The sequence below is a fragment of the Micromonas commoda genome, chromosome 6, assembly GCF_000090985.2.
Source record: "Micromonas commoda chromosome 6, complete sequence".
Classification (NCBI taxonomy): Eukaryota; Viridiplantae; Chlorophyta; class Mamiellophyceae; order Mamiellales; family Mamiellaceae; genus Micromonas; species Micromonas commoda.
Window position 1 is genome coordinate 1,228,428 of NC_013043.1, and position 22,672 is coordinate 1,251,099.

Genomic DNA, 22,672 nt, shown 5'->3' on the forward strand with positions numbered 1-22,672 from the left:
GTTCGAGATTTTTGAAAAAAAGTCCATCATCCCTAGCGCGGGGCCAGATCCAACGCGCCACCATGGTGGCCGCCTCGCGTCACGGGGCGGGTTTCGCGGAGGTGCTCCTCGAGGAGCACCCCGCGTCTCGCACGATATGCGCCGCGGGGTGCGCCGACTCGCGCGTGCGGACGACGCACGCCGACGCCGCCGGCGGCGTCCAGCTGGTCGGCGCGAACGGGGAAAAGCGGCGGTTGCTCTCGTGGGCCATCCGCAACGGCGACGGCGCGGCGCTGCGACTCACGGAGACGCCGTGCGCGGGCGTCAGGGGCTCGCGCTCGCACGCGCTGCGCATCGTCTTCCCGCGCGAGCTCCTCCCGATCGCCGCGATCGTCGAGACGGACCCCCACGCCGCGGCGAGAGAGGGCGTCGGCGCGGGCGTGCGCGTCGTGGTGGCGGACGTCGCGGGGGACGTGCACGTCGTCCGCGCGCCGCACCCCGCGGAGCTCGAGGCGACGCCGGGGCGTCGCGCGGAGGCATCCCTCGCGTCCGTCCGCGCCGCCGACATCGCCACCGTCCACGATCCACCCTCGCTCCAGGCCCTCGAGGGCGTCGCCAGCGTCTGCGCCGTCGGAGCCAAGATGGTGGCATTCGGCGGCGTCGGCGGTCGAATCGCCCTCCTCGACGCCCTCTCCGACGATCTCGCACCGTGCGCGGAGCTCAAGCCCGCGACGCTCGCGAGGCTGTGGAACGTCGTCTCCCTCGGCGCGGGAGCCCGATTCGCGGGCGCGCGGGCCATCCGAGCCGTGGCGCAGGTACCGTCGCCCCGGAGGCACTCCTCGGACCCGTCGCCGCCCCGGCTTCTCCTCGCCGCGCTTCGCGCCGACTGCCACGTCCAGCTGTGGGACGTCACCAGCCCCGCCAAGCCCGTCTCGCTCGTCGCCATGCAGCTCCCGTCGCCGAGCGGCGGCGGCAACGGGGGCGGGTACGAGAGCGGCGGCGGCTCTCCCGGAGGTTTCGGGTCGCCGTCCCAAACGGCGCCCGGCTCCCCCCTCGGAGGCGGAGGCGCGGGGGAGAGGGCGGCGCACTGCATGGGCTGCGGCGAGGGGTACCTCGCGGTGTCAACCTACGGCGTGGACGCGTCCGCGTCGTCGTCCGCGTCGTCGTCTGCGTTTCCGAGACCCCGCGACGGCAAAATCTCCGTCTACGCCCTCGACGTGAAGGTTGGCGCCGAGGGATCGTCCAGCGCGAGCCTGGCGTTTCACAGCCCGGTGGTGGGCGGCGACGGCGTCACCATCGCGCTGGCGGTGTCCGGAGAGTCGATCTGGGCGCTTCAAGAGGCTTCAGGGCGCGATTCTTCAGGGCGCGATGGAACCTTCGGCGAAACCCTCGGCGGCGCGGGCGACCGGGTGCTGAAGGGTTGGCCGCTCGAATCGCTCAACCGCGCGCACCCGTGCGAGACGCTGGGCGATGCCGCAGCCGAGCTCGGCGCGTGGGCGGGTCGCGCCGCCTCCGACGCCGCCGCCGCGGGCGCCGCCGCCGCGCTCCTCCTCCGCGGCGGCGCCGTCCCCGGCTCGATTCACGCGACGGCGGCGGACGTCTCCGACGAACTCGCCTCCGAACTCGCGGTTCGCGGCGTCGCCTCGTCCGCGGTGCTCACCGCCGCGCTCGACGCCGTGGATCAGCCGTGCCCCGCCGGGGACGACTGCGCGGCGCGTGCCGCCGCGGCGACGCGCTTCGCCGCGGGCGGCGACGACGCCCCCGCCGCCGACGCCGTCGCGGCGTGGTCGCTCATCGCGCCGGCGTACGCGGACAAATGGCGACAAATGCGAGCGCCGTTGGGAATCGCGTCGCTTCCCGGACTCGATTCGGGCGCAGCGGTCGTGGTGCTCCGCGAGGGGGCGTCGTCCGTGATGAGGCCGCTGGACGCCACGGAGGCTGCGGCGTCCCGGGCGGCGCTCATCGCGAGGACGCCGGGTTTCGCCGAGACGGGGGCGATTGGTGGCGCGAGCCTCGGGGCGACGGCGCCGCACCTCGCGGCGCTCGCGCTCGGGTGTCACATGAACGACCTGCTCGGCGCGCCCGCGTGTCACGCGATGGATCTGGTCGCCGGGGGCGCGGGGGGTGCCGTCGTGGGTGCCCACGGGGTGCCCACCGAGGATGGCGGGGGCCGCGGGGGCGCTTTCGCCCGAGCGTCGCCCGCGGCGCGAGCGGCGGTGAAGGAAGCCGCCGCGTTCGCCGCCACGGAGGATTGGCTCGACGCCGCGGTGGCGCTCGCGCTCGGGCGGGTGACGGCGCAGCCGCACGGCGGGATGGACGACGCGGCAAAGGCGGCGCTGAGGGAGAGACGCGCGAGGCAGCGCCGCGCGGCTGGGACGCTCAGAGCGTGCATCGCCAGAATCGGGTCGGACCCGATCGGCGCCATCGCGAATGCGCTGGACGCGATGGAGTGGAGGCCGGAGTCGATAGAGGCGGTGGAGAGGGACGTCGGGGAGGCACGGACGCGCGATGGGGTTTCCTCGGCGGAGTGGACCGAGGGCGCGAGGGCCCAGGCGGCGCGGCAGCAGGCTGGCGCGAGGTGCGCGGCGCTTCGGGGGCTCTTGCTGCTGCTCGGAGCGATTCGATGGGGCGGATCGCGCGTGGGCGCGCCCCCCGGGTGCGACCGCGCCGCCGCGGCGCTGATCCCCCGCGCCGCCGCGCAGCACCGCGCGTCGTTGCTCGCTCGTTGGCTCACGGCGACGCCGTGCGAGGGCGTCGCCGCCGATCGCGTCGCGCCCGCGTCGCCGCCGCCCCTCTGCGCGGCGATCCTCCCCTCGGACGCCGCCTCCGCTCGACCGGGCCTGTCCCTCGTCGTCGCCGGCGCCGCGCTCTGCGCCGAGATCGTGCTGGGCCCTCGCGGGGTGGCCACATACCGCGTCGACGACGGCGGGTACAGGCGAGCGGTGGAGATTGGCGCGGAGCTCTACGCCGGGGGTGAACTCGCGGCGCTCGGCAGGGTGCTCAAGCAGGCGCGAGCCGCGCCGCCCGGATTGGGGTTTGCGAGCGACGGCGCCCCCTCCGTCGGCGGCGACGCCCCCGCGCTCCTGTTCCTGCAGGCGCTTCGCGCGAGCGCGGACGTCGCTTCTACAAGGGGGGTGGTGGTACCGGGATCAACAAGCGACGACGACGCCGCGACGGAGGAGGCGCTCGGGTTGTTCTTCCGCGCCGCGTCGGGAATTCGCGATAAAATGTCCGGTGACGTTTCCGGGGACCGATCGAACGTTCCGATGGACAGGGACGACGAAGGCCCGGGCGAGGGTGACGCGAAAAAGTCGGTGGACGATTCGTGCTCCGACCCGCTGCTGCAGCACCTGGTGAAGCTGCTGCGGAGCATCATGTCCGGCTTCCCCGCGGCGGGTTTCGACGCCGGCGATGCGAATATGCCCCCGGTTTCCGCGCTGGAGTACTACGAGACTTTGATGCTCTTCTTCGAGCGGCTCGGGTGCTCGCTGGGCGCGATGCGATGCGCGCACGCGGCGCTTCGCGAGGTTGAGACGGCGCACGCGGAGGATGCCGCGGCCAGGTTGCGCAGAGCGGCTCGTTTATGGGCCAACCTCCTCCAGTACGCGCTCGACCTCGGCGACTGGTCCGCCGCGTACGCCGCGGTGCTCTCCGTCCCCGGAGCCGACGCGCAGAACGCCGCGCTTCGCAGGCTGGTCGCCGCGTTGTGCGAGCCCGGCGACGTCCGCGGCGGCGCCGCGGCGCTCGTGCGCCTACCCCTCGGACCCGACAGGCTTCCCGCGGTGGTTCGCGCGCTCGAGGGACGCGCGGCGGCGGCGCCAATCGACGCCGTACCCAACCCTTCGACGATGCTCCACGCGCTGCACGTCGCGAGGGGCGCGCCGGCTCCGGCGGCGGCGGCCATCTTGCGACACGCGCGGCGGCTCGGGGAGGCGGCGGCGTCGGCGGCTGCTCGCGCGGAGCAGTTGGCGGCGTCCGGGGTTGACTCGGAGTGGGCGTCGTCGGGCAAGCCGTCGTCGGCGAGAGCCGCCGCCGGCGGCGAGGCGAGGCGGCGGCTGGCGGAGGCGCTGGAAGCGCACTGCGGCGCGCTTCTCGTCGCGATAAACTCGCTGCGGCTGTGCCCGCCCGGCGCTCGCCACGTCGTCGAGGAGTGGCAACCCGAGCGGAAGCTCCGCGAGTTGACCATCGACGGCGACGACGACGGCGGGAGGTTGGTTGAACCGATGGATGACGAAACATTGGCGGGTGACGAAAACGCCGAGCCGGTTCGTTCAACCGCGACAGCCGTGCCCCACCCCAAGCGCAGGCGCCGCGTCCCGCCCGCCCCCGATCGCACCTCGCTGTCCCGGCTCCTTCGCGAGTACGCGCTGTCCGCGGCGAGGCTGGAGCTCTGCGCCGCGGGCGCCGAGCCGGCGGCGCTGGGGTGCTCCGACGCCGAGTTTGGTCCAACTCGGACAGAGGCGGATCGGATCCCCGGACTCGTCGCGTCGCTGTGCGCGCACGGCCTGTTCCGCGCGGCGACCAAGCTGGCGTGCTCGTGGTGCGAGGGGGAGGCGCTGACGGAGCTCGTGACGGTCATCGCCGCGACGCTGGCGGCGAGGGCGGCGCTCGCGCAGACGCGGGGACGCACAGCTGTGCGCGAAGAATCGGGGGGACGTTTTCGGGGCTTTGGAAGGGTCATCGACGGCGAGCTGGGCGCCGGCTGCGACGCAAAAGCGGCCGAGGCGGTCGCCGCCGTCACCGAGCCCCCGCCGCGGACCGCGACGGCGTCGCTGGCGTCCGCGGGCGGCGTCCTCGGGTCGGAGGCTATCGACGCGGCGGCGGTTGAGGCGTCGCCGGCGGCGGCGTGGGCGGCGCTCCGAGCGTTTCTCGAGGCGCACTGCACTGCGGAGAGAAACTTCGCGCCGACGGAGGCGGCGGCTCGAGCCGCCTTGTCCGCGGGCGCCGCGACGCTCCGCTTACCCCAGTGGCTGACGCGGAGGTTCACGCGCGGGCGGGGGGGCGGGGATACGGATGTAACGGCTGTAACGGCCGCGGGCGGGATGGCTCGGCGAGGCGCCAACCCCACCGCGCTTCTCGCCATTTACGCGCAACACGGCCGGCTGGAGGAGGCGGCGAGGTTGGCAATCGCGGAGCTTAAAGCGCACGCCCAGGGCGCGGACGCGGTGACGAGGACCAGGTTCGCGTCCGCGTGGTTTCCGACGCCGCTGTTGATGCACGTGTGCGACCTCGTCGCCGAAGTGCCGGCGCTGGACGGGCTTCGGGCCGAGCTGGAGTCGGCGCTCGACGAGCACAGGAGGCGGACAGAGGCGGACAGCGCCAAGCTCGCGGGGTTTGAGTTTGCGAATACGCGGTGACGACATCTCGTACGAGTTTGGTTTGCGTCTGCGAATGTTCGACGCGTGCGTCGCCGGTGCGAACGATGAATGCACGCGCGATGACATTTTAGTCTATTAATCAAACGTTCTTGCCAATCTTGTCCCAGCCCAGGCCCAACACCATGCCCATGTGCTTCCACACCGACACGATGGAGTTTGCGGTGAAGAAACCGGATCCAGCCGCCGCGGGAACCCCGATGCCCGGGTACGTGGAGTCGCCCGTGGCGTACAGGTTGGGCACGCCCGTGGTGGGTCCCGGCGGTAGGTTCGCCCCGTACACGTTGAATCGGGTCATGTCCACGCCCGGTCCGTAGGTGCCCTCCACCTTCTTCACGAATCGCCTCTGCGTCAACGGCGTGGCGACGAGTTCGCACTCCACCCTACGCCGAATGTCCGGTATGACCCGCTCCAGCGCCCTGTACAAGTCGTCGCCAGCCTCTTTTTTCATCCGCCTGTACTCGTCGCTGCCGTGTTTGACGTTCGCCCAGTCCCCCCACGGCTCGTTCGCGGCGCCGTACACGTGCGCCACGTGTTTACCCCGCGGCGCCGCACTCGGGTCCAGCGTGCTCGGTATCGAGATGTTGAAGACGTTTCGTTTCCCATCCACGCCCTTGCGCCAGTCGTCCACGACGAGGTGGTGAATCCCGAGCTCATCGTTCGCTGGCAACCCCGTCGCGTCGAACCCGACGTGGAGGTGCACGAAGGACCCGCACTTGGGCGTCGTTTCCGTGTGCGTCTCGTCGCCGTTTGTCCTCCGCTCCGTCTTAACCGACTCGGGCAGGAGCGAGTTCACGGTGTCCCAGGCGGAGGCGTTGGTGACCACCGCCCTTCTCGCGCGCACCACTCTCCCGCCCCGCTTTAACCGTACCCCGCACGCCTTACCCTCGTCGTCCAACACGATGCGATCCACGGGGGAACGAAGCGCGAGCTTGCCGCCGTGTTTCCTGACGCCTCTCGCGAGCGCGTCGATGAGCGCCATCGATCCGCCGATGGGATAGTCGTACACGCATCCCTCCTCTTTGTGCCGCTCCGCGTACGTGAACGCCATGATGGCCGCGGACGTGGCGTCCGCCTTTAGCCCGCTTATCACGAAGCACTCCAGGTCGAGCAAACCGCGGAGCCACGGGTTCTTGACGTGCTCGTCGACCAGGACGCTGAAGTTCTCTCGGAGGTATTTCGCATCCTCGAACCCCTCCGCTCCCCTCGGGCCGTTCCCGAGAGCCTTGAACAGCGGCGGGACGTACTTGGCCATGGTCAGCGCCACCCCGGCGTCCGCGCGCATTCCCGCGAAGGGAATCGCGACGGCGGCGTCGCCCAGGCCGGACATGGCGTGCTCCAGCGCGTCCCACTCCGCCACCGCCTCGTCACCCGCGAATCTCGCGATTGCGTTCCTGTACGTCTCGCGGTTCGCCACGCACTCGAACTTCCCCTCGGGAAAGTACATCTTGAGCGAGTTGTAGACGGCGACGCCGTCCGGTAGGGACTCGCCCACCGCGTCCATGACCTGCCGAACGCCGTTGATGCTCTCGCCCGGCGGGGACGACAGCCCGAGGAAGTACGACGGACCCGCGTCGAAGTGGAAGCCGTCTCGGACGAATCCGTGCGCGGCGCCACCCGCGACGTAGTGCGCCTCGGCGACGGCGACGGAGAGTCCGTACCTGCCGAGGAGCGCGGCGCAGGAGAGACCGCCGATGCCGGCGCCGATGACGACGACGTCGACCTCGTCGGGAAGCTCGTCGCTCTCCCAACCGGCACCCTTGCCGAGCTGGACGTCCAGGTCATCTTTCGTGCCGCCGATGATCGCGGGCGACGACGAGGAGGAGGAGGAGGAGGAGGAGGGGGAGGAGGGGGAGGAGGATGCCGCCCGGGTGGCGACAACGCGCGCGGGGCGGCGCGTCTTGGCCGATGCGCGGTGAAGGCGCGCCGAAGTTGTCGACGATGAGACGCTCGACATGGCTGCGACCCGACGAAATGGACGATTGTTCGTTATCCCGTCCGAGATACGCTCGCGCCGAGATCCTGGCAGCCGAGTTCAAACTGAGCTGTCGGGCCTTGGAACCTTCGGCTCGCCACATGTCCACGCCCGCGAGAGCATCGGTGACGGACTCATCGCGCACGTCTTAGATTGAAGAAGTCGCGTGTCGTACCGGCGCGTGATCCGGACGCGGGGTCTCGCGGCAGCGGTGGCGAGCGGCGATGGAGCCGCCCCGCTGAGGTTCAGATCCTCGGGTGGGCACGTGCTGGCAGAGGGCACAAGCTGATTTATCGACCCAGCCGCGGCTGGAGATGGCCCCACCGCCCGCGGGAATCACGATGAAGATATCCGGCTACGACGTGCAGTTCCCGTTCAAGCCGTACGCGTCTCAGCTGGTGCGATACACTTCGCGATGCGCGTCGCCGCTTCTCCGCCCCGTCCGCATTGTTGGCACCCCTCGCGCCTTCCTTTCCCCGAGCCGCTGAACATCGTTCCCCACTCGCATCAGGGTGTGATGGGCAAGGTGCTCAAAGCCGCGGACGCCGGCGAGAACGCGCTGCTGGAGTCGCCCACGGGATCCGGCAAGTCTCTCGCCCTGCTGTGCTCAGGTACGATCCAAGCCCCGTCCCGACCCCCACCCCCATTAGATGCACCCCCCTCAATCTCTCCAGTCGCCGCGGCTCTCCTATCACCGAGACTGACCCAAACTGCCCCACCCGAATCGCGACAGCCCTCGCGTGGCAGGAACGGTGGAAGAGGGACAACCTCGGCGTAAAGTTCGGCGTTAATAACGTCAAGGTTGACGACGAGGGATGGATCGTGCCCTCCTCCGGCGACCCGCCCGCCCTCGAAGACAAGGAAAACGACGCCGGGTCCGCAAACGACAAGAAACCGCCCAAGGTTCCCCGCGTCTATTACGCCACGAGGACGCACTCGCAGATCCAGCAGGTGGTCCGCGAGCTGAAGCGCACGGCGTACCGGCCCGCCATGGTCGTGCTGGGCAGCCGCGACCACTACTGCATACACCCCTCGGTGCGCAAGAGGGGCCGGAACATCAACGACGAATGCAAGCAGCTGCTCGAGCGCGGCGTACGCGGCGGCGGCGGGGGCGGTGATGCATCGGGCGCGCCGTCATCGGGTGAGGACACCGGCCGGGGGTGTGGGTACAGCCACGGCGCCATGAAACTCGCGGGTAACGTCTCGAGACAAGGCGCGGAACCCCTCGACATCGAGGATCTGGTCGTCGCCGGTAAAAAATCTCGAGCATGCCCTTACTTTGCCGCCAAGCACGCGGCGGAGGGAGCCGAGCTCGTGTTTTGCCCGTACAACTACCTGCTCGACCCGGCGGTTCGGTCCGCGATGGACATAGACGTCAAGGGCGCGATCGTGATACTGGACGAGGCGCATAACGTGGAGGACACGAGCAGAGAGGCGGCGAGTTGCGACATCGATCTGGAGCGCCTCGAGGAGGCGGCGGCGGCGTTTGCCGGCGTCGCCTCCAATTCCGGCGGTGACGGCGAGGGGCGCTCGAACGAACCCGACACTACTGACACGCACGCCGTCCTGGGCGGGATCGTGGCGAACGTGGCGCGTTGGCTCCGCGGCGCGTCCGACCTGGACCACCCGCGCTGTCCGCTCCGTCCGCACGGCTTTGAGCGTTGGATGGCGGTTTGGTCCGGGGGATCCGCGGTGGCGCGGCAGATGCGAGACATGGGCCTCGACCCCGCGTCTGTCGCCGCCGCCGAGGAGGCCAAACGGTCGGTGGCGAAGGAGGCGAACGACGCCAAGACCCCGGCGGATCGGCGCGTCAGCGGAGCGGCGCTGAAGACGGCGGAGACGCTGCTCACGTCGGCGAGGTACGCGCTTCACGGCTATCGGGGCGGGCCTTCCGGGGGCCCCGTCGCGGGCGCGGTGCACGACTACCGCCTCGTGATTCAAAAATCCTTCAAGGACGCGCCCGGTAGTGACGGTGAACGGGATGTTGCCGTGACCCTTTCGCTGTGGGCGCTCAACCCCGCGCTCGCGTTTAACGACCTCGCGGGGCCCGGAGGCGCTCGATGCGTGGTTTTAACCTCCGGGACGCTGGCTCCGTTGTCATCCTTCGCGTCGGAGCTCGGGGTTTCGTTTCCGATTCGGATGGAGGCGCCGCACTGCGTGGACGTTCACAAGCAGGTGTGGGCGGGGGCGGTGGGCGTGGGTCCCGCGGGCGCACAGCTGTGCGGCACGTTCAAGACGGCGGCTGAGTTTGCGTACCAGGACGACCTCGGAAACGCGCTTCGAGAGTGGTGCCGCGACATTCCGCACGGCGTTCTCGTGTTTTTCCCGAGTTATTCGCTGTTGGACAGGGTGACGCAGCGGTGGAAGAGCACCGGAGCGTGGAAGGCGTTGGAGCAGGCGACGGGTAAGAAGATGTTCCAGGAGCCCAGGGGTAACGAGCAGCCGCACCACGCCGAAGCCGGCGGGAGAGGGGGCGGGAGCCGCGGCGGCGGAAGGGGGGGTCGGGCAGGAAGCCGCGGGGGTAAAACCACGCAAGGAGGATCCGAGAATGCGCTCGACGCGATGCTCGCGAGGTACTACAGAGCCGTGCGCGCGTCAGTCGCCGCGGCGCCGCACGCGCACGCGCCCGCGCCCGAGTCCCACCCGGCTCGCGGCGCGGTTTTGTTGGCGGTGGTTCGGGGTAAAGTTTCCGAGGGGATCGATTTCGCCGACGCCAACGCGAGGGGGGTAGTGGTCGTCGGGGTGCCGTACCCCAACGTCAAAGACAAGCGCGTGGAGCTCAAGCGGCTGTACAACAACGAGGGCGTGTCACGCGGGTTGCTCTCGGGCGACCAGTGGTACTCGCAGCAGGCGTTTCGAGCGTTGAACCAGGCTGTGGGCCGGTGCCTGCGACACAGAAACGACCACGGCGCCATCCTGTTGGCGGATGAGCGGTACCTGCGGGACGACATGACGCGCCACCTGCCCAAGTGGCTCAGACCCGCCATGCGCAAGTGCGCCGGGTTCGAGGACTCCAGACGGGGTTTGCGGAGCTTTTTCGCGATGCACGCGAGGGAGCCGCCGCCGGTTCAGCCGGAGGAGCCCGCCGCTCTGAAACCATCCGTCGCCGCGGGAAGGTCGGCTCCGGAGAGGAAGCAAAGACCATCGGCGGCGCCCAAGAAGACCCTCGCCGTGGACGAGGAAGACGAAGCTGGCGCGGGCGTCGGCGGAGACGCGAAACAGAAGGACATTCGCTCGCTGTTTGCGCCCGTCGGCGCGGTTCAACCGCTGGCAACTGCGCAACCACCGCCCCTCGGTCCCCTCGAGCACCAGATTCCGATCACGCTCGCGGAGGAAGAGGCTGAGCAGCGAGGCGGCGAGCGGCGAGCGTGGCGTCCGGCTCCGGTACCGCCCCCGTGTACGACGACGACGACGACGACGACGAGCGAGCTCACCGAACCGCCGACGCAGACGGCTCAGACGGCTCGAGAAGACGGAACGACTCCCGCCGCTTTGGCTCCCGCGGCGGGCGGCGCCTCGCTCGCGGGCGCTCCTCATCATCGGGACTCCGCGGCGTCCGTGAGCGACGGGTGGGGCGACGAGTGGGACGACGCGTGGGGCGCGAGCCCCGGGACGCAAGGTTTCGGCGCGAGGGGTTGGGGCGCGACGCAGCAGTTTGTCAGCATCCAGCGACCTCCGCCGCCTCCCCCGCCTCCCCAGTCTCGGACGATTGCGGCGGCGGCGAGCGACGTCATGCCTCCGCCGCCGCCCCGGCTGTCGACGCAGCCGTCGTCGGGACCTAGCCCGACGCCCGATGCGACGAGTCACAGGGCGAGGGATGCGGCTGCCGCGATTCTCGGGACTCGCGTAGGAACGCCCGGTCCGAATCTTGATCCGCGTCGGGTGCAGAGTCTGGGCGCCGAGAAGAGCTCGATGGACGACGATAAGAGCTCGATGGACGCCGAGGATACCGAGCAGCGACTCGACTTTCCGGAGTACGACGCCATCGCCGGGACCCAGGCTGAACCCGACCAGCCGGAGCCGGAGCCCGACGTGCCCGGAAGCGAGCACGGAAGCGAGCCCGGAAGTTCCGGGCCCGCGTACGCGTGTCCCTCCTGCGGATGCGCCGTGCTGGGCCCCGGCGGTATCCTCGGCGCGACGCGTACACGGGTCGATCTGAGCTACCTCACCACGCTGCTCGAGTCCAACCCCGGCGGGTTCACGCCGTCGGAGGATGACGAAGCGTTTGGGCCGAGGACGTGCGTGGTGAGCCGCGCCGACACCTCCGCCGCGAGGACTACGTGCGCGCAGCCGGTGAAGATGGCGGATGCGGGAATCGAACCCTCGAACCCACAAACCCACGAATCGAACCGTCACCGATCGAACCATCGTGCTCGATCCCTGCCCCCCACCCAATCCCGGAGCGCGGTCCCGGAGCCCAACTGGGCAGGGGACTGCGCCGGGGCGTGGGTGCCCCAGGACGGCTGCTACTACGTCCCGTTGGCGTGTCGAGGTTTGTGGGTCGGAGCGCGGGTCGAGGCGGCGGATCACGAGCACGCGCACCTCGCCGGGTGTACCCTCCTCCTGGAGGACGCCCTGGCGCCGCCCGCGTTGAAAGGAGGCGACGAGAAGGAGGACTCGGCGGAGGAGGAGTGCAGGAGCTCGCCGCGGGACCGACCAAACGGCGACGACGAGGATGACGACGAGGATGACGACGAGGATGACGACGAGGATGACGGGGACGAGGAGGAGGTTGCGGAGGGCATCTCGATCGACGACTGCAGGGTCGGGACCTGGGTCGAGGTGCACAACGGCGGCACCGAGCGCGAGAACTGGCGCGGGCGCATCGCGTCCGTGGACCCGGCGTCGGACAGGCCCGTCGCGGTCCGGTGGCTCAGTCGCACCCGCGACGGGTTTTTCACCTTTCGAGGCGGATCGCACTCGGTGGAAGTCGAGACGCTCGTGGAGCTGGGCGATCGCATGTTCCACCCTTGTGTGAAGGCGGCGAGGAAAGCGGGCTGCGCGGGAACACGGGACGGACCCGGGGGTACGGGGCGGGACCGCGGTGGCGGGGGACCCGGCGGCGGGGAGCGTGAGGTGTTCTGCATGGCGAGGGAGTGTCGCTGCGGGCGCGAGTCGACTGCGCCGGCGGCGACCGACGAAACGGACGAGGAAACGGCGATGGGGACGGGGACGGGGAAACGGCGGAGGATCCGTCGGTACGCGAGCTTGGAGGCTTCGCAGAGGCGTAGACGATGAGCGCGACTGCGTTTGAACGACGTACGTACGTTTTAAATCCCGAGCGAGGGGGCGTCGTTCGACTCCCGACGCTTTGGGACGCTTCAACTTTTCGAGGTGCCGTCTGGTATCGCCACCCAGCTCGCTTTTATCCACTCGCTTTATCCGAGGCGACGTCACTCCACGAAGCACCTGAGATGTCCGCGTCCCTCGCCGCGCGCTCTGCAAACTTCCTCGCCGCTCGCAGCGTCCGCACCGTCGTGCGCAAGCAGGCCGTCGCCAAGACCGCCGTTTACTCCACCCGACGTACCCTCACCGTCTCCACGCGTGCGATGGGCGCGAAGATTCCCGAGGGTGACCACTTCACCATGGCCGATCAGCCCGCCAGGTTCGCCAAGGGCAAGGCCGATAACAACTCCCGCATGCTCACCACCGACTACTACGACGGTACCTTTCTCAAGGGCCAGCGCGTCCTCGTCACGGGCGGCAACCGCGGCATCGGCCTCGCGCTCGTCGAGGAGCTCGTCGACTGCGGCGCGGACGTCGTCGTCATGGGTCGCGGATCCTCCGACGAGCTCGACGCGCTCGAGGGCGTCCAGGTCATCACCGGCTGCGACGTCACCGACACCAAGTCCGTCGAGGCCGCCGTCGCCAAGGTCACGGAGCCCGTGGACATCCTCATCAACAACGCCGGATACTTCTACGAACCCCTCGAGACCATCACGAGCATGAACTTCGACGAGGAGCTCAAGATGATTGACATCTGTGCCGTCGGCCCGCTGCGCGTGTCCTCGTTGATGTTCAACGCCGGTAAGATCAAGGCGCCCGGCGGAAAGATCGCCATGATCACCTCACAGGGCGGAAGCGTCGCGTGGCGCGTCGTGCAGAATCCCACGGGTCACGACTACGGCCATCACATGTCCAAATCCGCCGCGAACATGGGCGGCGTCCTGCTGGCGCAGGAGCTGGCGCCAAAGGGCGTCTGCGTCCAGATGCTTCATCCGGGGTTCAACAAGACTGGGATGACGAAGAAGTACGAGAAGATCTGGGAGGTGGAAGGCGCGGTGGACGCGAGCATGGGCGCCAAGAGGGTGCTGCACGAGGTGAAGCTCATGTCGCCGGAATACAACGGCCTGTTCATCAACTGCGAAGACGGTCTGCAGATCCCTTGGTGATTCATTCTCCGCAAGGTGGCGGATGATTGTTAGCCGAATCCAAAACACGATTCCTTCAACCGAGTCTACGCGCCCGCGCCGGCGACCGCGGGGCGCTTCGTGAGCGGCATGTACCACGCCCTCCCGAACCCGGCCCTGTCGCGAGCCTCCTCGTTGAACGGGGGCTTGAGCACCCCCTTGAAGTGCGCCCAGACGGTTTCGTGAAAGGCTCGCGCCACCGCCTCCTCACCCGACCCCGCCTCCCCGCCTTCCCCTTCCCCTTCTCCCCCCCCGGCGCCCCCTTTACGCCCCCGTCTCTCGCCCCCGTCCCGCTCGTGGAGGTACCTGAACCATCGCACCCCCGCCGCGCAGTGCGTCACCTCCTCGGGGTATATCGTCCCCTCCAGCAACGTCGCCGACGGCTCGTCGCCGTTTTTGCGAAACTTTTCGATAGTCGCCGGCAACACGTCGAGACCGCGAGCCTCGTGCACGCAGTGCTCGACGACGAGCCTGGCCTCGAGCGATCCCGCCGTCTCCATCGCCGAGTCCCAGAGGCCGTCGTGCGCGTTGAGGGCGCCGTACTCGGACCCGAGTTCCACGAGCCTCGCGGCGAGCATCCTGAAATGCCTAGCCTCGTCCGCGGCGACTTGGACAAAGTCGTCGAAGAACGCCCTGGGCATCGAGCGGGCCGCGCCGAACCTGGCGACGATGTCCCACGAGAGGTCGATGGCCCAGCTCTCGATGTGCGCCAGGGAGTGGAGGATGGCGACGCGCGATTCGGGCGAGCCGCCTTTGCCCAGGCGCGGCGCCCTGCCGGGTTCCACCAGAACGACGCGTTCATCCCTCGCCGGTCGCGTCGGGGGATCCACGCTCGGGACGTCGGGGTCGTACTCCCGCGCGATGGCGCCCTTTATCCAGAGCGCGTGGATCTCGTCCGTCATCGCCGCCTTGTCGTGGGGGCTCGGCGTGCGCAGAACCCTGGGACGGGGGGGAGAGAGGGAGGGAGGGAGGGAGCGAGCGACGGGTGAGCGCGCGGGATTGGGAGCGGTGCCGAGGGAGGGGCGGCGGCGGCGGTCGGGGACGGGGCGCCGGTCCCGGGGGCGGGCGGAGGCGTGGACGCGAAGAGACCACGGACGGAGGCGGGCGCGCACCTTAGGGCGGCCTCGACGAGGGTGAGGTCAGCGAGGGGGCGCGCGTCGTTCATGTTCCCCGACGACCGCCGCGCGCGTCGAGATGCGAGACGGTTCGAAGCGTTCGCCGATGACTTCAAGAAAGTTGACTTATATGAGCGCCACCTTCGCGATTGGACGACGTCGCCTAATCCCCGTCCCCACTCTTCGCCGACCGAAGCCCCGAGCGTTCCATCTCCCCGCTGAGCGTCACGTCCAGCTTCTCCGCCAGACACGAAAACCACGACTGGTCCGCTCGCGTGAACCCCCGCTGCGTGCCGCTGCCGCACACCATCACCCCTTTATCGCCGACGGGAACGACCACCACGGCTTGCGTGTTGTCCGGCATGTACGACCCCTCGCCTGGCCCGACGAACTCCACGCGCCCCGGGAACAACGCCAGGTTGGCGAGGTAGTTGCTCCGACCGTCCTTCATGCACTCCTCGCATATCTTTCCAACCTTCATCGCGGAGCCGGCGTCGCCGAGGGAAAAGGCGAGTTTTTTCGGGACCACCCCCGCTTGCATCACGCGCCGCCCGTCGTAGTAGACGGCCGCCGCGCCCGCGCTGCTGCCCGCCTGGATAGCCTCCCACATCCACGTCAGCTCCCGCCGCTGATACTCGGTCAGGGACGCGTCGACGTAGGGCGAACCGAGGGGAGCGCCGTTTAACCGAACCGAGAATGGATCTTTCGGTTTGAGCGATATCCACGTGAGACCGGTGAGGATGAGCGTCCCCGCCATGATCAGCGCGAGGACGTCCGCTCGGGTCTGCGACGAACTCGCGTCCGCGACGGCGGCGATCCCGGACACCGCGCGGTTGACCAAGATGGCGACGACCGCGGTGACGCCGACGACCAAAGGGTAGGCTCGGACGATGTCCTCGTTCTTCTTGACCCAGTCGTCGTCGTCGTAGTCGTCCACCACGCCCGCCCGGCGGCCGTCGTCGGAGTCGTCGTCGTCCTTCGACGCGCCGGCCGCTCCCGCGGTGGGATCATCCGCCGCGCGCGTGACGATCGACGCGGTGCGCCTCGTGCGCGGATGCTCGACGGCGGCGTCGAGGCGCCCGTGGTGGCTTCGGTACGTGAGGATCGTCATCCCCGAAGATGGCGACGACGACGACGACGCGTCGAGCCGCGCGGCCGCGGGTGAGACGGTCGCGCGGCGGGTCGACGAGAGAACTCGCGTGCGAGCCACGAGACGTGGTCTGGCGGCGGCTACCACCGCCGCCGGGGCCATCGTCGTCGTCGTCGTCATCGCCCCACGGCTGCGTGTGGACGCCGAATCCCTAACAACTCGCTTTTTGCCAAATCCAGCTCCAGCAGCGCGCTCCGGTTCGCTTTCGATTCGATATTCGAAACCAGGATTCAAACTCTGCTCGGTTTGAATTGCAATCGCGCGACCCTCGCTGGGGCGGGGGCACAGTAGACGCGCGCGGCCGTCACACGCGGGATCTCGCCTATCCGGACGAGGACCTTCGGACGCCGCCATGGAACGCCCGAGCCGCAGAGGAGCATCCAAGGCCGCCAAGGCTGAGCTGGCGGCGGCGAAGCTCAAGCAGCTTAAGGACAAGGGCGGCAAAGGGCGCCTGAATGACATCGAGGAGGACGACGGCCCCCAGGCTGTCTACGACGTGGTACGCGCGCGCTCCCCGTTCGTCGCGTTCGAGCACCCGCCCGCCGTGTCGATCTGATCGCGGCGATGGTGACCGCGATCGATTCACCAATCGCGCGATAGGCCGTGCCCGGCTCCTCGAGCCCCCGAGTTCCCAGCCCCGCGCGAGCCGCTCGCTCCTCATCGGAAACTTCAAATATTTCCCTCCCCGCGCAGAGCCCCTGACCGCCCCCCGCCTCCGCCCCCGTCGACGCAGGTTACCGATGAGGAGTACGCCAAGATTGTGAATAAGCGTCGCCAGGAGTACGGCGGGTTCATCGTCGGCGAGGACGGCGACGAGTGAGTGCCCCAACACGCGCCCCCGACCCCGCAGATTCAAACCGATGATGGCACCCCCGGTTTTTGCGCGCGCGCGAGGGGCCATCCCCGGCGCAAACACCGTCGATCATTTCAAACTGACCACTCGCCCCGTCACACTCAAACCTCCCCTCACCGACAGCTACGTCGACCTCGGCGAGGAGGACGACTGGACCAAGGCGCAACCCGGCATGTCCGATGACGAGGAGGAGGAGGACGACGACGCCGACGCCGACGGCAAGAAGCGCAAGAAGGGCGGCAAGGACGACTCCAAGGATGCCAAGCGAGCCAAGAAGCCCGAGGTTGACAAACGAGATCGCCAGCGCCTGGCCAACATGTTCGCCAAGAACGCCGCCGCCGTCGCCGCGGGCGGCATCAAGCGCGCCCCAACCGCCGACGCCGCCGCCTCCAAGCCGGCGCAGGACGCGGACTCCCTCCTCGAGGACATCCTTGGCGGCATCGGCGGCTCATCCGCCCCGGTTCAAACCTTCGCGAAGCCGGCGGCTCCGCCCGCGAACCAGTTCAGGCGCCCGGCTCCCCACGCGCAGCCCCCCAGCGTTCAGGCCACCCCCGCGACGCTCATGAAGCCCTCGATGGTGACCCCGACCGCCCCCAAGGCTGCGTCCGCGCCCGCCGTGAGGCCCACGCCCCGCGCGGTGACCTGGGCCCCCGAGGATGAAACGACGGAGGACGAGTACTCGCTCAAACCCCCGCTGAGCCCGGTTCACTCCGGCCAGCGCGACGAGGGCGACGCGATGGACGCCGACGACGCCCCCGCCGCCGTCCCGATGGACGACGACGATGACGAGGAGAAGGACGACGACGAGCCCCCGAGCCCCGCCGCCGCCGCCGCCGCGGCGAAAAAGTCGGGGGGCATCCTCAAGGAGACTTCCGTCGTTCGACCCCCCGTCGCCGGAGTCACCGCTTCCGGCGCCGCCGTCGCCGCCGCGTCCACCCTCGACGGCGCCGCCGACGGATGGGCCGCGGTCTTCGACGACTCCACCGCGGGCGGCGACGTGCAGGTGGACGCCGCCCCCGCGCAGCTCGCCGACGGATCCCTCCCTCTCGACGCCGACGACACGCTCCCGTTTTTCTTCGTCGACGCGCACGAGGACATCGCGCACCCCGGGACCGTCTTTCTCTTCGGTCGCGTCCCGGTGGACACGTCGGCACCCACGTCGGCACCCGCGTCGGCACCCACAGAGACGGTGTCTGCGTGTGCGGTGGTCACCGGCATGCAGCGGTGCATGTTTGTCGTTCCCAGGCCCGACGTCTTCGACGACCAAAACGGGGAGATTGAATCCCTGGAGCGAGCCGCGGAGGAGGCGGCTAAAGGCGCGGATGACGCGGCGGCTAAGAAGGCGCGCGGCGCGCTGCTTCGCACCCTCCAGACGCGCGCCAAGGACGTCAAGGACGAGGTCCGCGAGATTCTCCTCGCGCGCGGCATCGAGTCGTTCACGATGAAGCCCGTCAAGCGCTCGTACTGCTTTGAACGCGACGACATTCCCCGCGGGTGCCAGTACGTCCTCAAGGTTCGATGTCCCGCGACGGGGCCGGCGTTGCCGGTGGACCTCAAGGGCCGCCACTTCGTCGCGGTGCTCGGCGCGTCGACGCCCTCGCTCGAGCACCTCGTGATCAAGTCCAAGGTGATGGGTCCCAGCTGGATTTCCATCCACGGCGCGAGGCTCGTGCCGAGCGGGCAGCAAAAGTCGTGGTGCAAGCTGGAGGTTGCCGTCGACCGCGGGCACAAGTCGGTGAGGCAGCCGGCGACGTCGCTGCCCCACAGGGACCCGCCCACGCTCACCGTCGCGGCGTTGAACCTCAAGACGGTGGTGAACCACCGCGCCAACGTCAACGAGATTGCGTCCGCGTCCGTCGTGTACGCCCGCAACGTCAAGTGCGACCAACCCACGCCCACTTGGAACTCGTTGGACCACCTCCGGCACTTCTCCGTCGTGCGCAGGCTGGACGGGGTCTCGTTCCCGCCCGGCTGGGACGCGGCGGTGGCCAAGGAGAACGCCGAGCACCCGGTGGCGAAGCGAACCGGCTCGGTAGTGTTGTCCTCGCAGTCCTCGGAGCGCGGTCTCCTGAGCTTTTTGCTCGCCAAGTTGCAGCAGCTGGACGCGGATGTTTTGGTGGGTCACAACATCGCCGGCTTCGACCTCGACGTTTTGCTCCACAGGCTCCAGGCGAACAAGGTCCCGCACTGGTCCCGCGTGGGCAGGCTCAAGCGCACCAGGTTCCCCAACCTCGGCGGCGGTGGAAACGCGTACGGCGGCGGCGCCGGGCTCGGCGCTCTCTCGTGTCTCGCGGGACGCTTACTCGCCGACACGTATCTCTCCGCTCGCGATTTCGTCAAAGAGGTTTCCTACACCCTCACGGCGCTCGCGAAGAACCAGCTCGGGCGGCACCGCGTGGAGGTTGCCGCGACGGACATCCCGGGCAAGTTTTCCGACGCGTCGGCGCTGATGGGCCTCGCCAAGTCCACCGAGTCGGACGCGTGGCTGTCGCTCGGTTTGATGTTTCACCTCTCGGTGCTTCCGCTCACCCGGCAGCTCTCCAACATCGCGGGTAACCTCTGGTCCAAGACGCTGCAGCACACCCGCGCGCAGCGCGTCGAGTACCTCCTCCTGCACGAGTTCCACGCGCGCAAGTACCTCCTGCCCGATAAGCTCACCGCCAAGGAACGCAAGTTTGGTCGCGGGTACCAAAACGCCGACGCCGATTTGGACGGCGGCGATTTCGACGGCGACGGCGGCGTCAAGGCTGGCAAGAAGCGCGGGGGCCCGGCGTACGCGGGCGGCTTGGTCCTGGAGCCCAAGAAGGGCCTCTACGACAAGTACGTGCTGATGATGGACTTCAACTCGCTGTACCCGTCCATCATCCAGGAGTATAACATCTGCTTCACCACCGTCGCGCAGCCCAAGGCGGATCCCGACGATCCCGCCGCGGCTCCCCCCGCGCCGACGCTGCCCACGGATGCCGACGGCACCAAGGTTGTGCTCCCTCAGGTGATCAAGAAGCTGGTGGATCGCAGGCGCGAGGTGAAGAACATGATCAAGACGGAGCGCAACGCGGCGCGGGCCAAGCAGCTCGACATTCGCCAGATGGCGCTCAAGCTCACCGCAAACTCCATGTACGGCTGCCTCGGTTTCGCCGCGTCGCGATTCTACGCCAAGCCCCTGGCGGAGCTGGTCACCCTGCAGGGGCGCGAGATCCTTCAGTCCACCGTGGACCTCGCGCAGGGTAACCTGGGCAGGAACGTCATCTACGGCGACACCGACTCGATCATGATCAACACCGAGTCGACGAACATCGCGGAGGTTGTGGACATGGCGAAGCAGTTCAAGAAGCTGTCCGACAAGCGCTTCAAGGTTTTGGAGATTGAGATGGACGGCCTTTACAAGTCCATGCTGCTCCTCAAGAAGAAGAAGTACGCCGCCCTCATGGTCAAGCAGCTCCCCGACGGCAGCTACACCACGGTGATTGAGCAGAAGGGTCTCGACATCGTCCGCCGCGATTGGTCCCCCCTGGCGAAGGAGCAGGGTAACCTCGCGCTGAAGGAGATTCTCTCCGGAAACCCCACCGAGGACGTCGTCGAGGGAATCCACGAGACGCTTCGCAAGTGCAGGGAGGACCTGGTGAACGGCGCGGTGACGATGGACAAGTTCATCATCACCAAGCAGCTCACGAAGAGGCCGGAGGATTACCCAGACGCCGCCAACCAGGCGCACGTGCAGGTGGCGCTGAGGCTGAGAGCCGCGGGGAAGCGAGAGGGCGTCAACCAGGGCGAAACCGTCCCTTACGTCATCGCCCTCAAGACGGACGCCTCCGCCGAGGAGATCGCCAGCGGCCGCGCCGTGAACCAGAGCTCCGGCGGCAAGGGACTCGCCGACCGCGCCTACCACCCCGACGAAGTCTCCGCCGAGAACAGCGGCCTCAAGCTGGACCTCCACTACTACCTCACGCAGCAGGTCCACCCCGTGGTGTCGCGCCTGTGCCAGCCCATCGAGGGCACCGACGCCGCGCACATCGCCAACTGCCTCGGCCTCGACCCGTCCAAGTTTCACCACCAGGTGGTCACCGCGAACGGCGGAGACGAATACGACGACGACCTCCTCGCCCCAGCCGCAGCCCTCGACGATTCGGAGCGGTTCAAGCGGTGCAAGCCCCTGGTGCTTCGAACCGCGGGCGGCGAGTTTGAATTCCCCGGCGTCGACGCCATCCTCGCGGGTGAGGTGGCGCCCGACGCGTCCCTCGCGCCCGCGCCCAAGACGAACGACGGAGCGCCCGACGCCGGCGGCAAGGAGAACGCCGGCGCCGGCGCCGCTAACCCAGGAGTTAACCCCCCGAACGCGGGTAAGCTGGCGGGCGTCGCGTCGGTGACCGCCGCGACCCCTCTCGGGGCTCACGCGCTCGCCAATCAGGTTCGTCTCGCGGTGCGCGACTCCATCAACTCGTACTACTCCACGACGCTGCGCAGCGACGACGAGCTGGCGCCGTCGGAGACTCGCAACGTGTCACTTCGCGTGGGCGCCGACGCGACCGCCGAACCCGGAACTCTGCCGGCGGATCCCAAGTGCCAGGGCGTCATGCAAAAGACCACCACGGAGGCTGCGCTGTACACGCAGCTGGTGCACTTCAGGCGGCTGCTCGACTATCGCGGGGCGTTGGCCAGGATGCCGCCCAAGGATCGCGACGCGGCGAGGGCGAGGATGGAGGCTTCGCCCGGGACGTGCGCCGCCCTGGACGCCGCGGCGAATGAGGTGGAACGGACGCTGAGACGGTCCGCGTACAGGTGGGTGAACCTGAGGACGCTCTTCGGAGCCGCCGGGATGGCGTGAATCGTCGGACGCGAGTGGCGGGTGTGAGGAGGTGGGTAAAAGGGGTTGAAACGTCGTACATCGCGCATCCTAAAACTGAGCTAAATGTTACGAAGGTATTTGGACTCGTCGGGGCGCAAACCCAAAACCTTCTGTTCTATGAAGTCCAGGGCGACGTGCACAAATCTCTGTGTACGATTGCTCAGCGCGTGGTTTCCACCTTCGATGATTACTGGAGCACTCTTTCCCCCTTCCCGTGAAGAATCCGCCGCGCCCGCGATCCTTCGCGCCAAGCCGCCGTAGTCTGCTTTCACCGCCGGGGGCACGTACTCGTCGTCGCCGCTGAAAACCCACAGACTCGGCACATCTAGGTGCCCCAATATTTCACCCAGTTCGCCTTCAGTGAGGTCACTGCTGAACATGTCGTCGTCCGTCATACGTCCGCTGAGGCTCGCGTACCGTTCGCAGGTGATTGGCGTGTTGAAGACCCCCGGTGTCGATCGGGGCATGAGTTCCTGTCCTCGTCCGGCGGCGCACTCAGCTTGCGCAAATTCTCTCGCCTTCGCGATCGCTTCCTTCCCGTGCTCGAGCTCCATGCCCTCACGATCCGACACCGGCGCTTGGAATATAACCCCGGAGACGTACTTAGCATTGGCGCCGTCGCGCATGTACCTCACGAGGTCTTGACAGCCGGTGCTATGGCCGATGAGAACCAGGGGACTGTTTTTTCTCTCCTCCATCGGGACGGAATCGAGGAGGGCGTCGATCTCCTCGACATCCTGCTTGAGGGATGACACTCCGAATCCGAGGTAGGATGACGATAGTGTCGGCATCAAGAGGCGAAAGGGCTGGCAGACCTCTCCTATCTTTGTGTGCTCATCCTCGCCGTAGCAATTGAGCGTTTCCGCCAACTGGTGAGTGTAGCGCAAGCTTAGCGGTCCGTCTGTGAGCCCCGGGATGAGGACGACGTTACCGAAAGGCTCTTTCGGGCCAACCTCGAAGACTGGCAGG

The 22,672-nt window shown here is 68.5% G+C and overlaps 7 protein-coding genes across 7 annotated transcripts; 4 read left to right on the top strand and 3 right to left on the bottom strand.

Moving 5' to 3' along the window:
* Positions 1-62: 62 nt before the first annotated feature.
* On the top strand, positions 63-5,336 carry MICPUN_105768 (nucleoporin-like protein; the record flags this gene model as incomplete). The annotated part of the gene is made up of 1 exon (XM_002502976.1): positions 63-5,336. One exon carries the CDS (start codon positions 63-65, stop codon positions 5,334-5,336), a length of 5,274 nt encoding a protein of 1,757 aa, XP_002503022.1.
* Positions 5,337-5,436: 100 nt separating this feature from the next.
* Positions 5,437-7,311, bottom strand: MICPUN_113305 (FAD dependent oxidoreductase; the record flags this gene model as incomplete). Its single annotated transcript, XM_002503327.1, has 1 exon — positions 5,437-7,311. The coding sequence occupies one exon, from the start codon at positions 7,309-7,311 to the stop codon at positions 5,437-5,439; it is 1,875 nt and encodes a 624-aa protein (XP_002503373.1).
* A 433-nt stretch (positions 7,312-7,744) lies between these two features.
* MICPUN_59626 (predicted protein) lies at positions 7,745-12,567 on the top strand (the record flags this gene model as incomplete). Its single annotated transcript, XM_002502977.1, has 2 exons — positions 7,745-7,940; positions 8,063-12,567. 2 exons carry the CDS (start codon positions 7,745-7,747, stop codon positions 12,565-12,567), a joined length of 4,701 nt encoding a protein of 1,566 aa, XP_002503023.1.
* Positions 12,568-12,743: 176 nt separating this feature from the next.
* Positions 12,744-13,721, top strand: MICPUN_59627 (short-chain dehydrogenase/reductase; the record flags this gene model as incomplete). The annotated part of the gene is made up of 1 exon (XM_002502978.1): positions 12,744-13,721. The coding sequence occupies one exon, from the start codon at positions 12,744-12,746 to the stop codon at positions 13,719-13,721; it is 978 nt and encodes a 325-aa protein (XP_002503024.1).
* A 65-nt stretch (positions 13,722-13,786) lies between these two features.
* On the bottom strand, positions 13,787-14,680 carry MICPUN_82724 (predicted protein; the record flags this gene model as incomplete). The annotated part of the gene is made up of 2 exons (XM_002503328.1): positions 13,787-13,974; positions 14,008-14,680. Coding segments are annotated over 2 exons (861 nt in total), but the record flags the coding sequence as incomplete, so codon positions are not given.
* Positions 14,681-15,017: 337 nt separating this feature from the next.
* MICPUN_59629 (predicted protein) lies at positions 15,018-16,106 on the bottom strand (the record flags this gene model as incomplete). The annotated part of the gene is made up of 1 exon (XM_002503329.1): positions 15,018-16,106. The coding sequence occupies one exon, from the start codon at positions 16,104-16,106 to the stop codon at positions 15,018-15,020; it is 1,089 nt and encodes a 362-aa protein (XP_002503375.1).
* A 250-nt stretch (positions 16,107-16,356) lies between these two features.
* On the top strand, positions 16,357-21,774 carry MICPUN_59630 (predicted protein; the record flags this gene model as incomplete). The annotated part of the gene is made up of 3 exons (XM_002502979.1): positions 16,357-16,503; positions 16,738-16,820; positions 16,981-21,774. 3 exons carry the CDS (start codon positions 16,357-16,359, stop codon positions 21,680-21,682), a joined length of 4,932 nt encoding a protein of 1,643 aa, XP_002503025.1. The 3' UTR covers positions 21,683-21,774.
* Between the last annotated feature and the right edge of the window lie 898 nt (positions 21,775-22,672).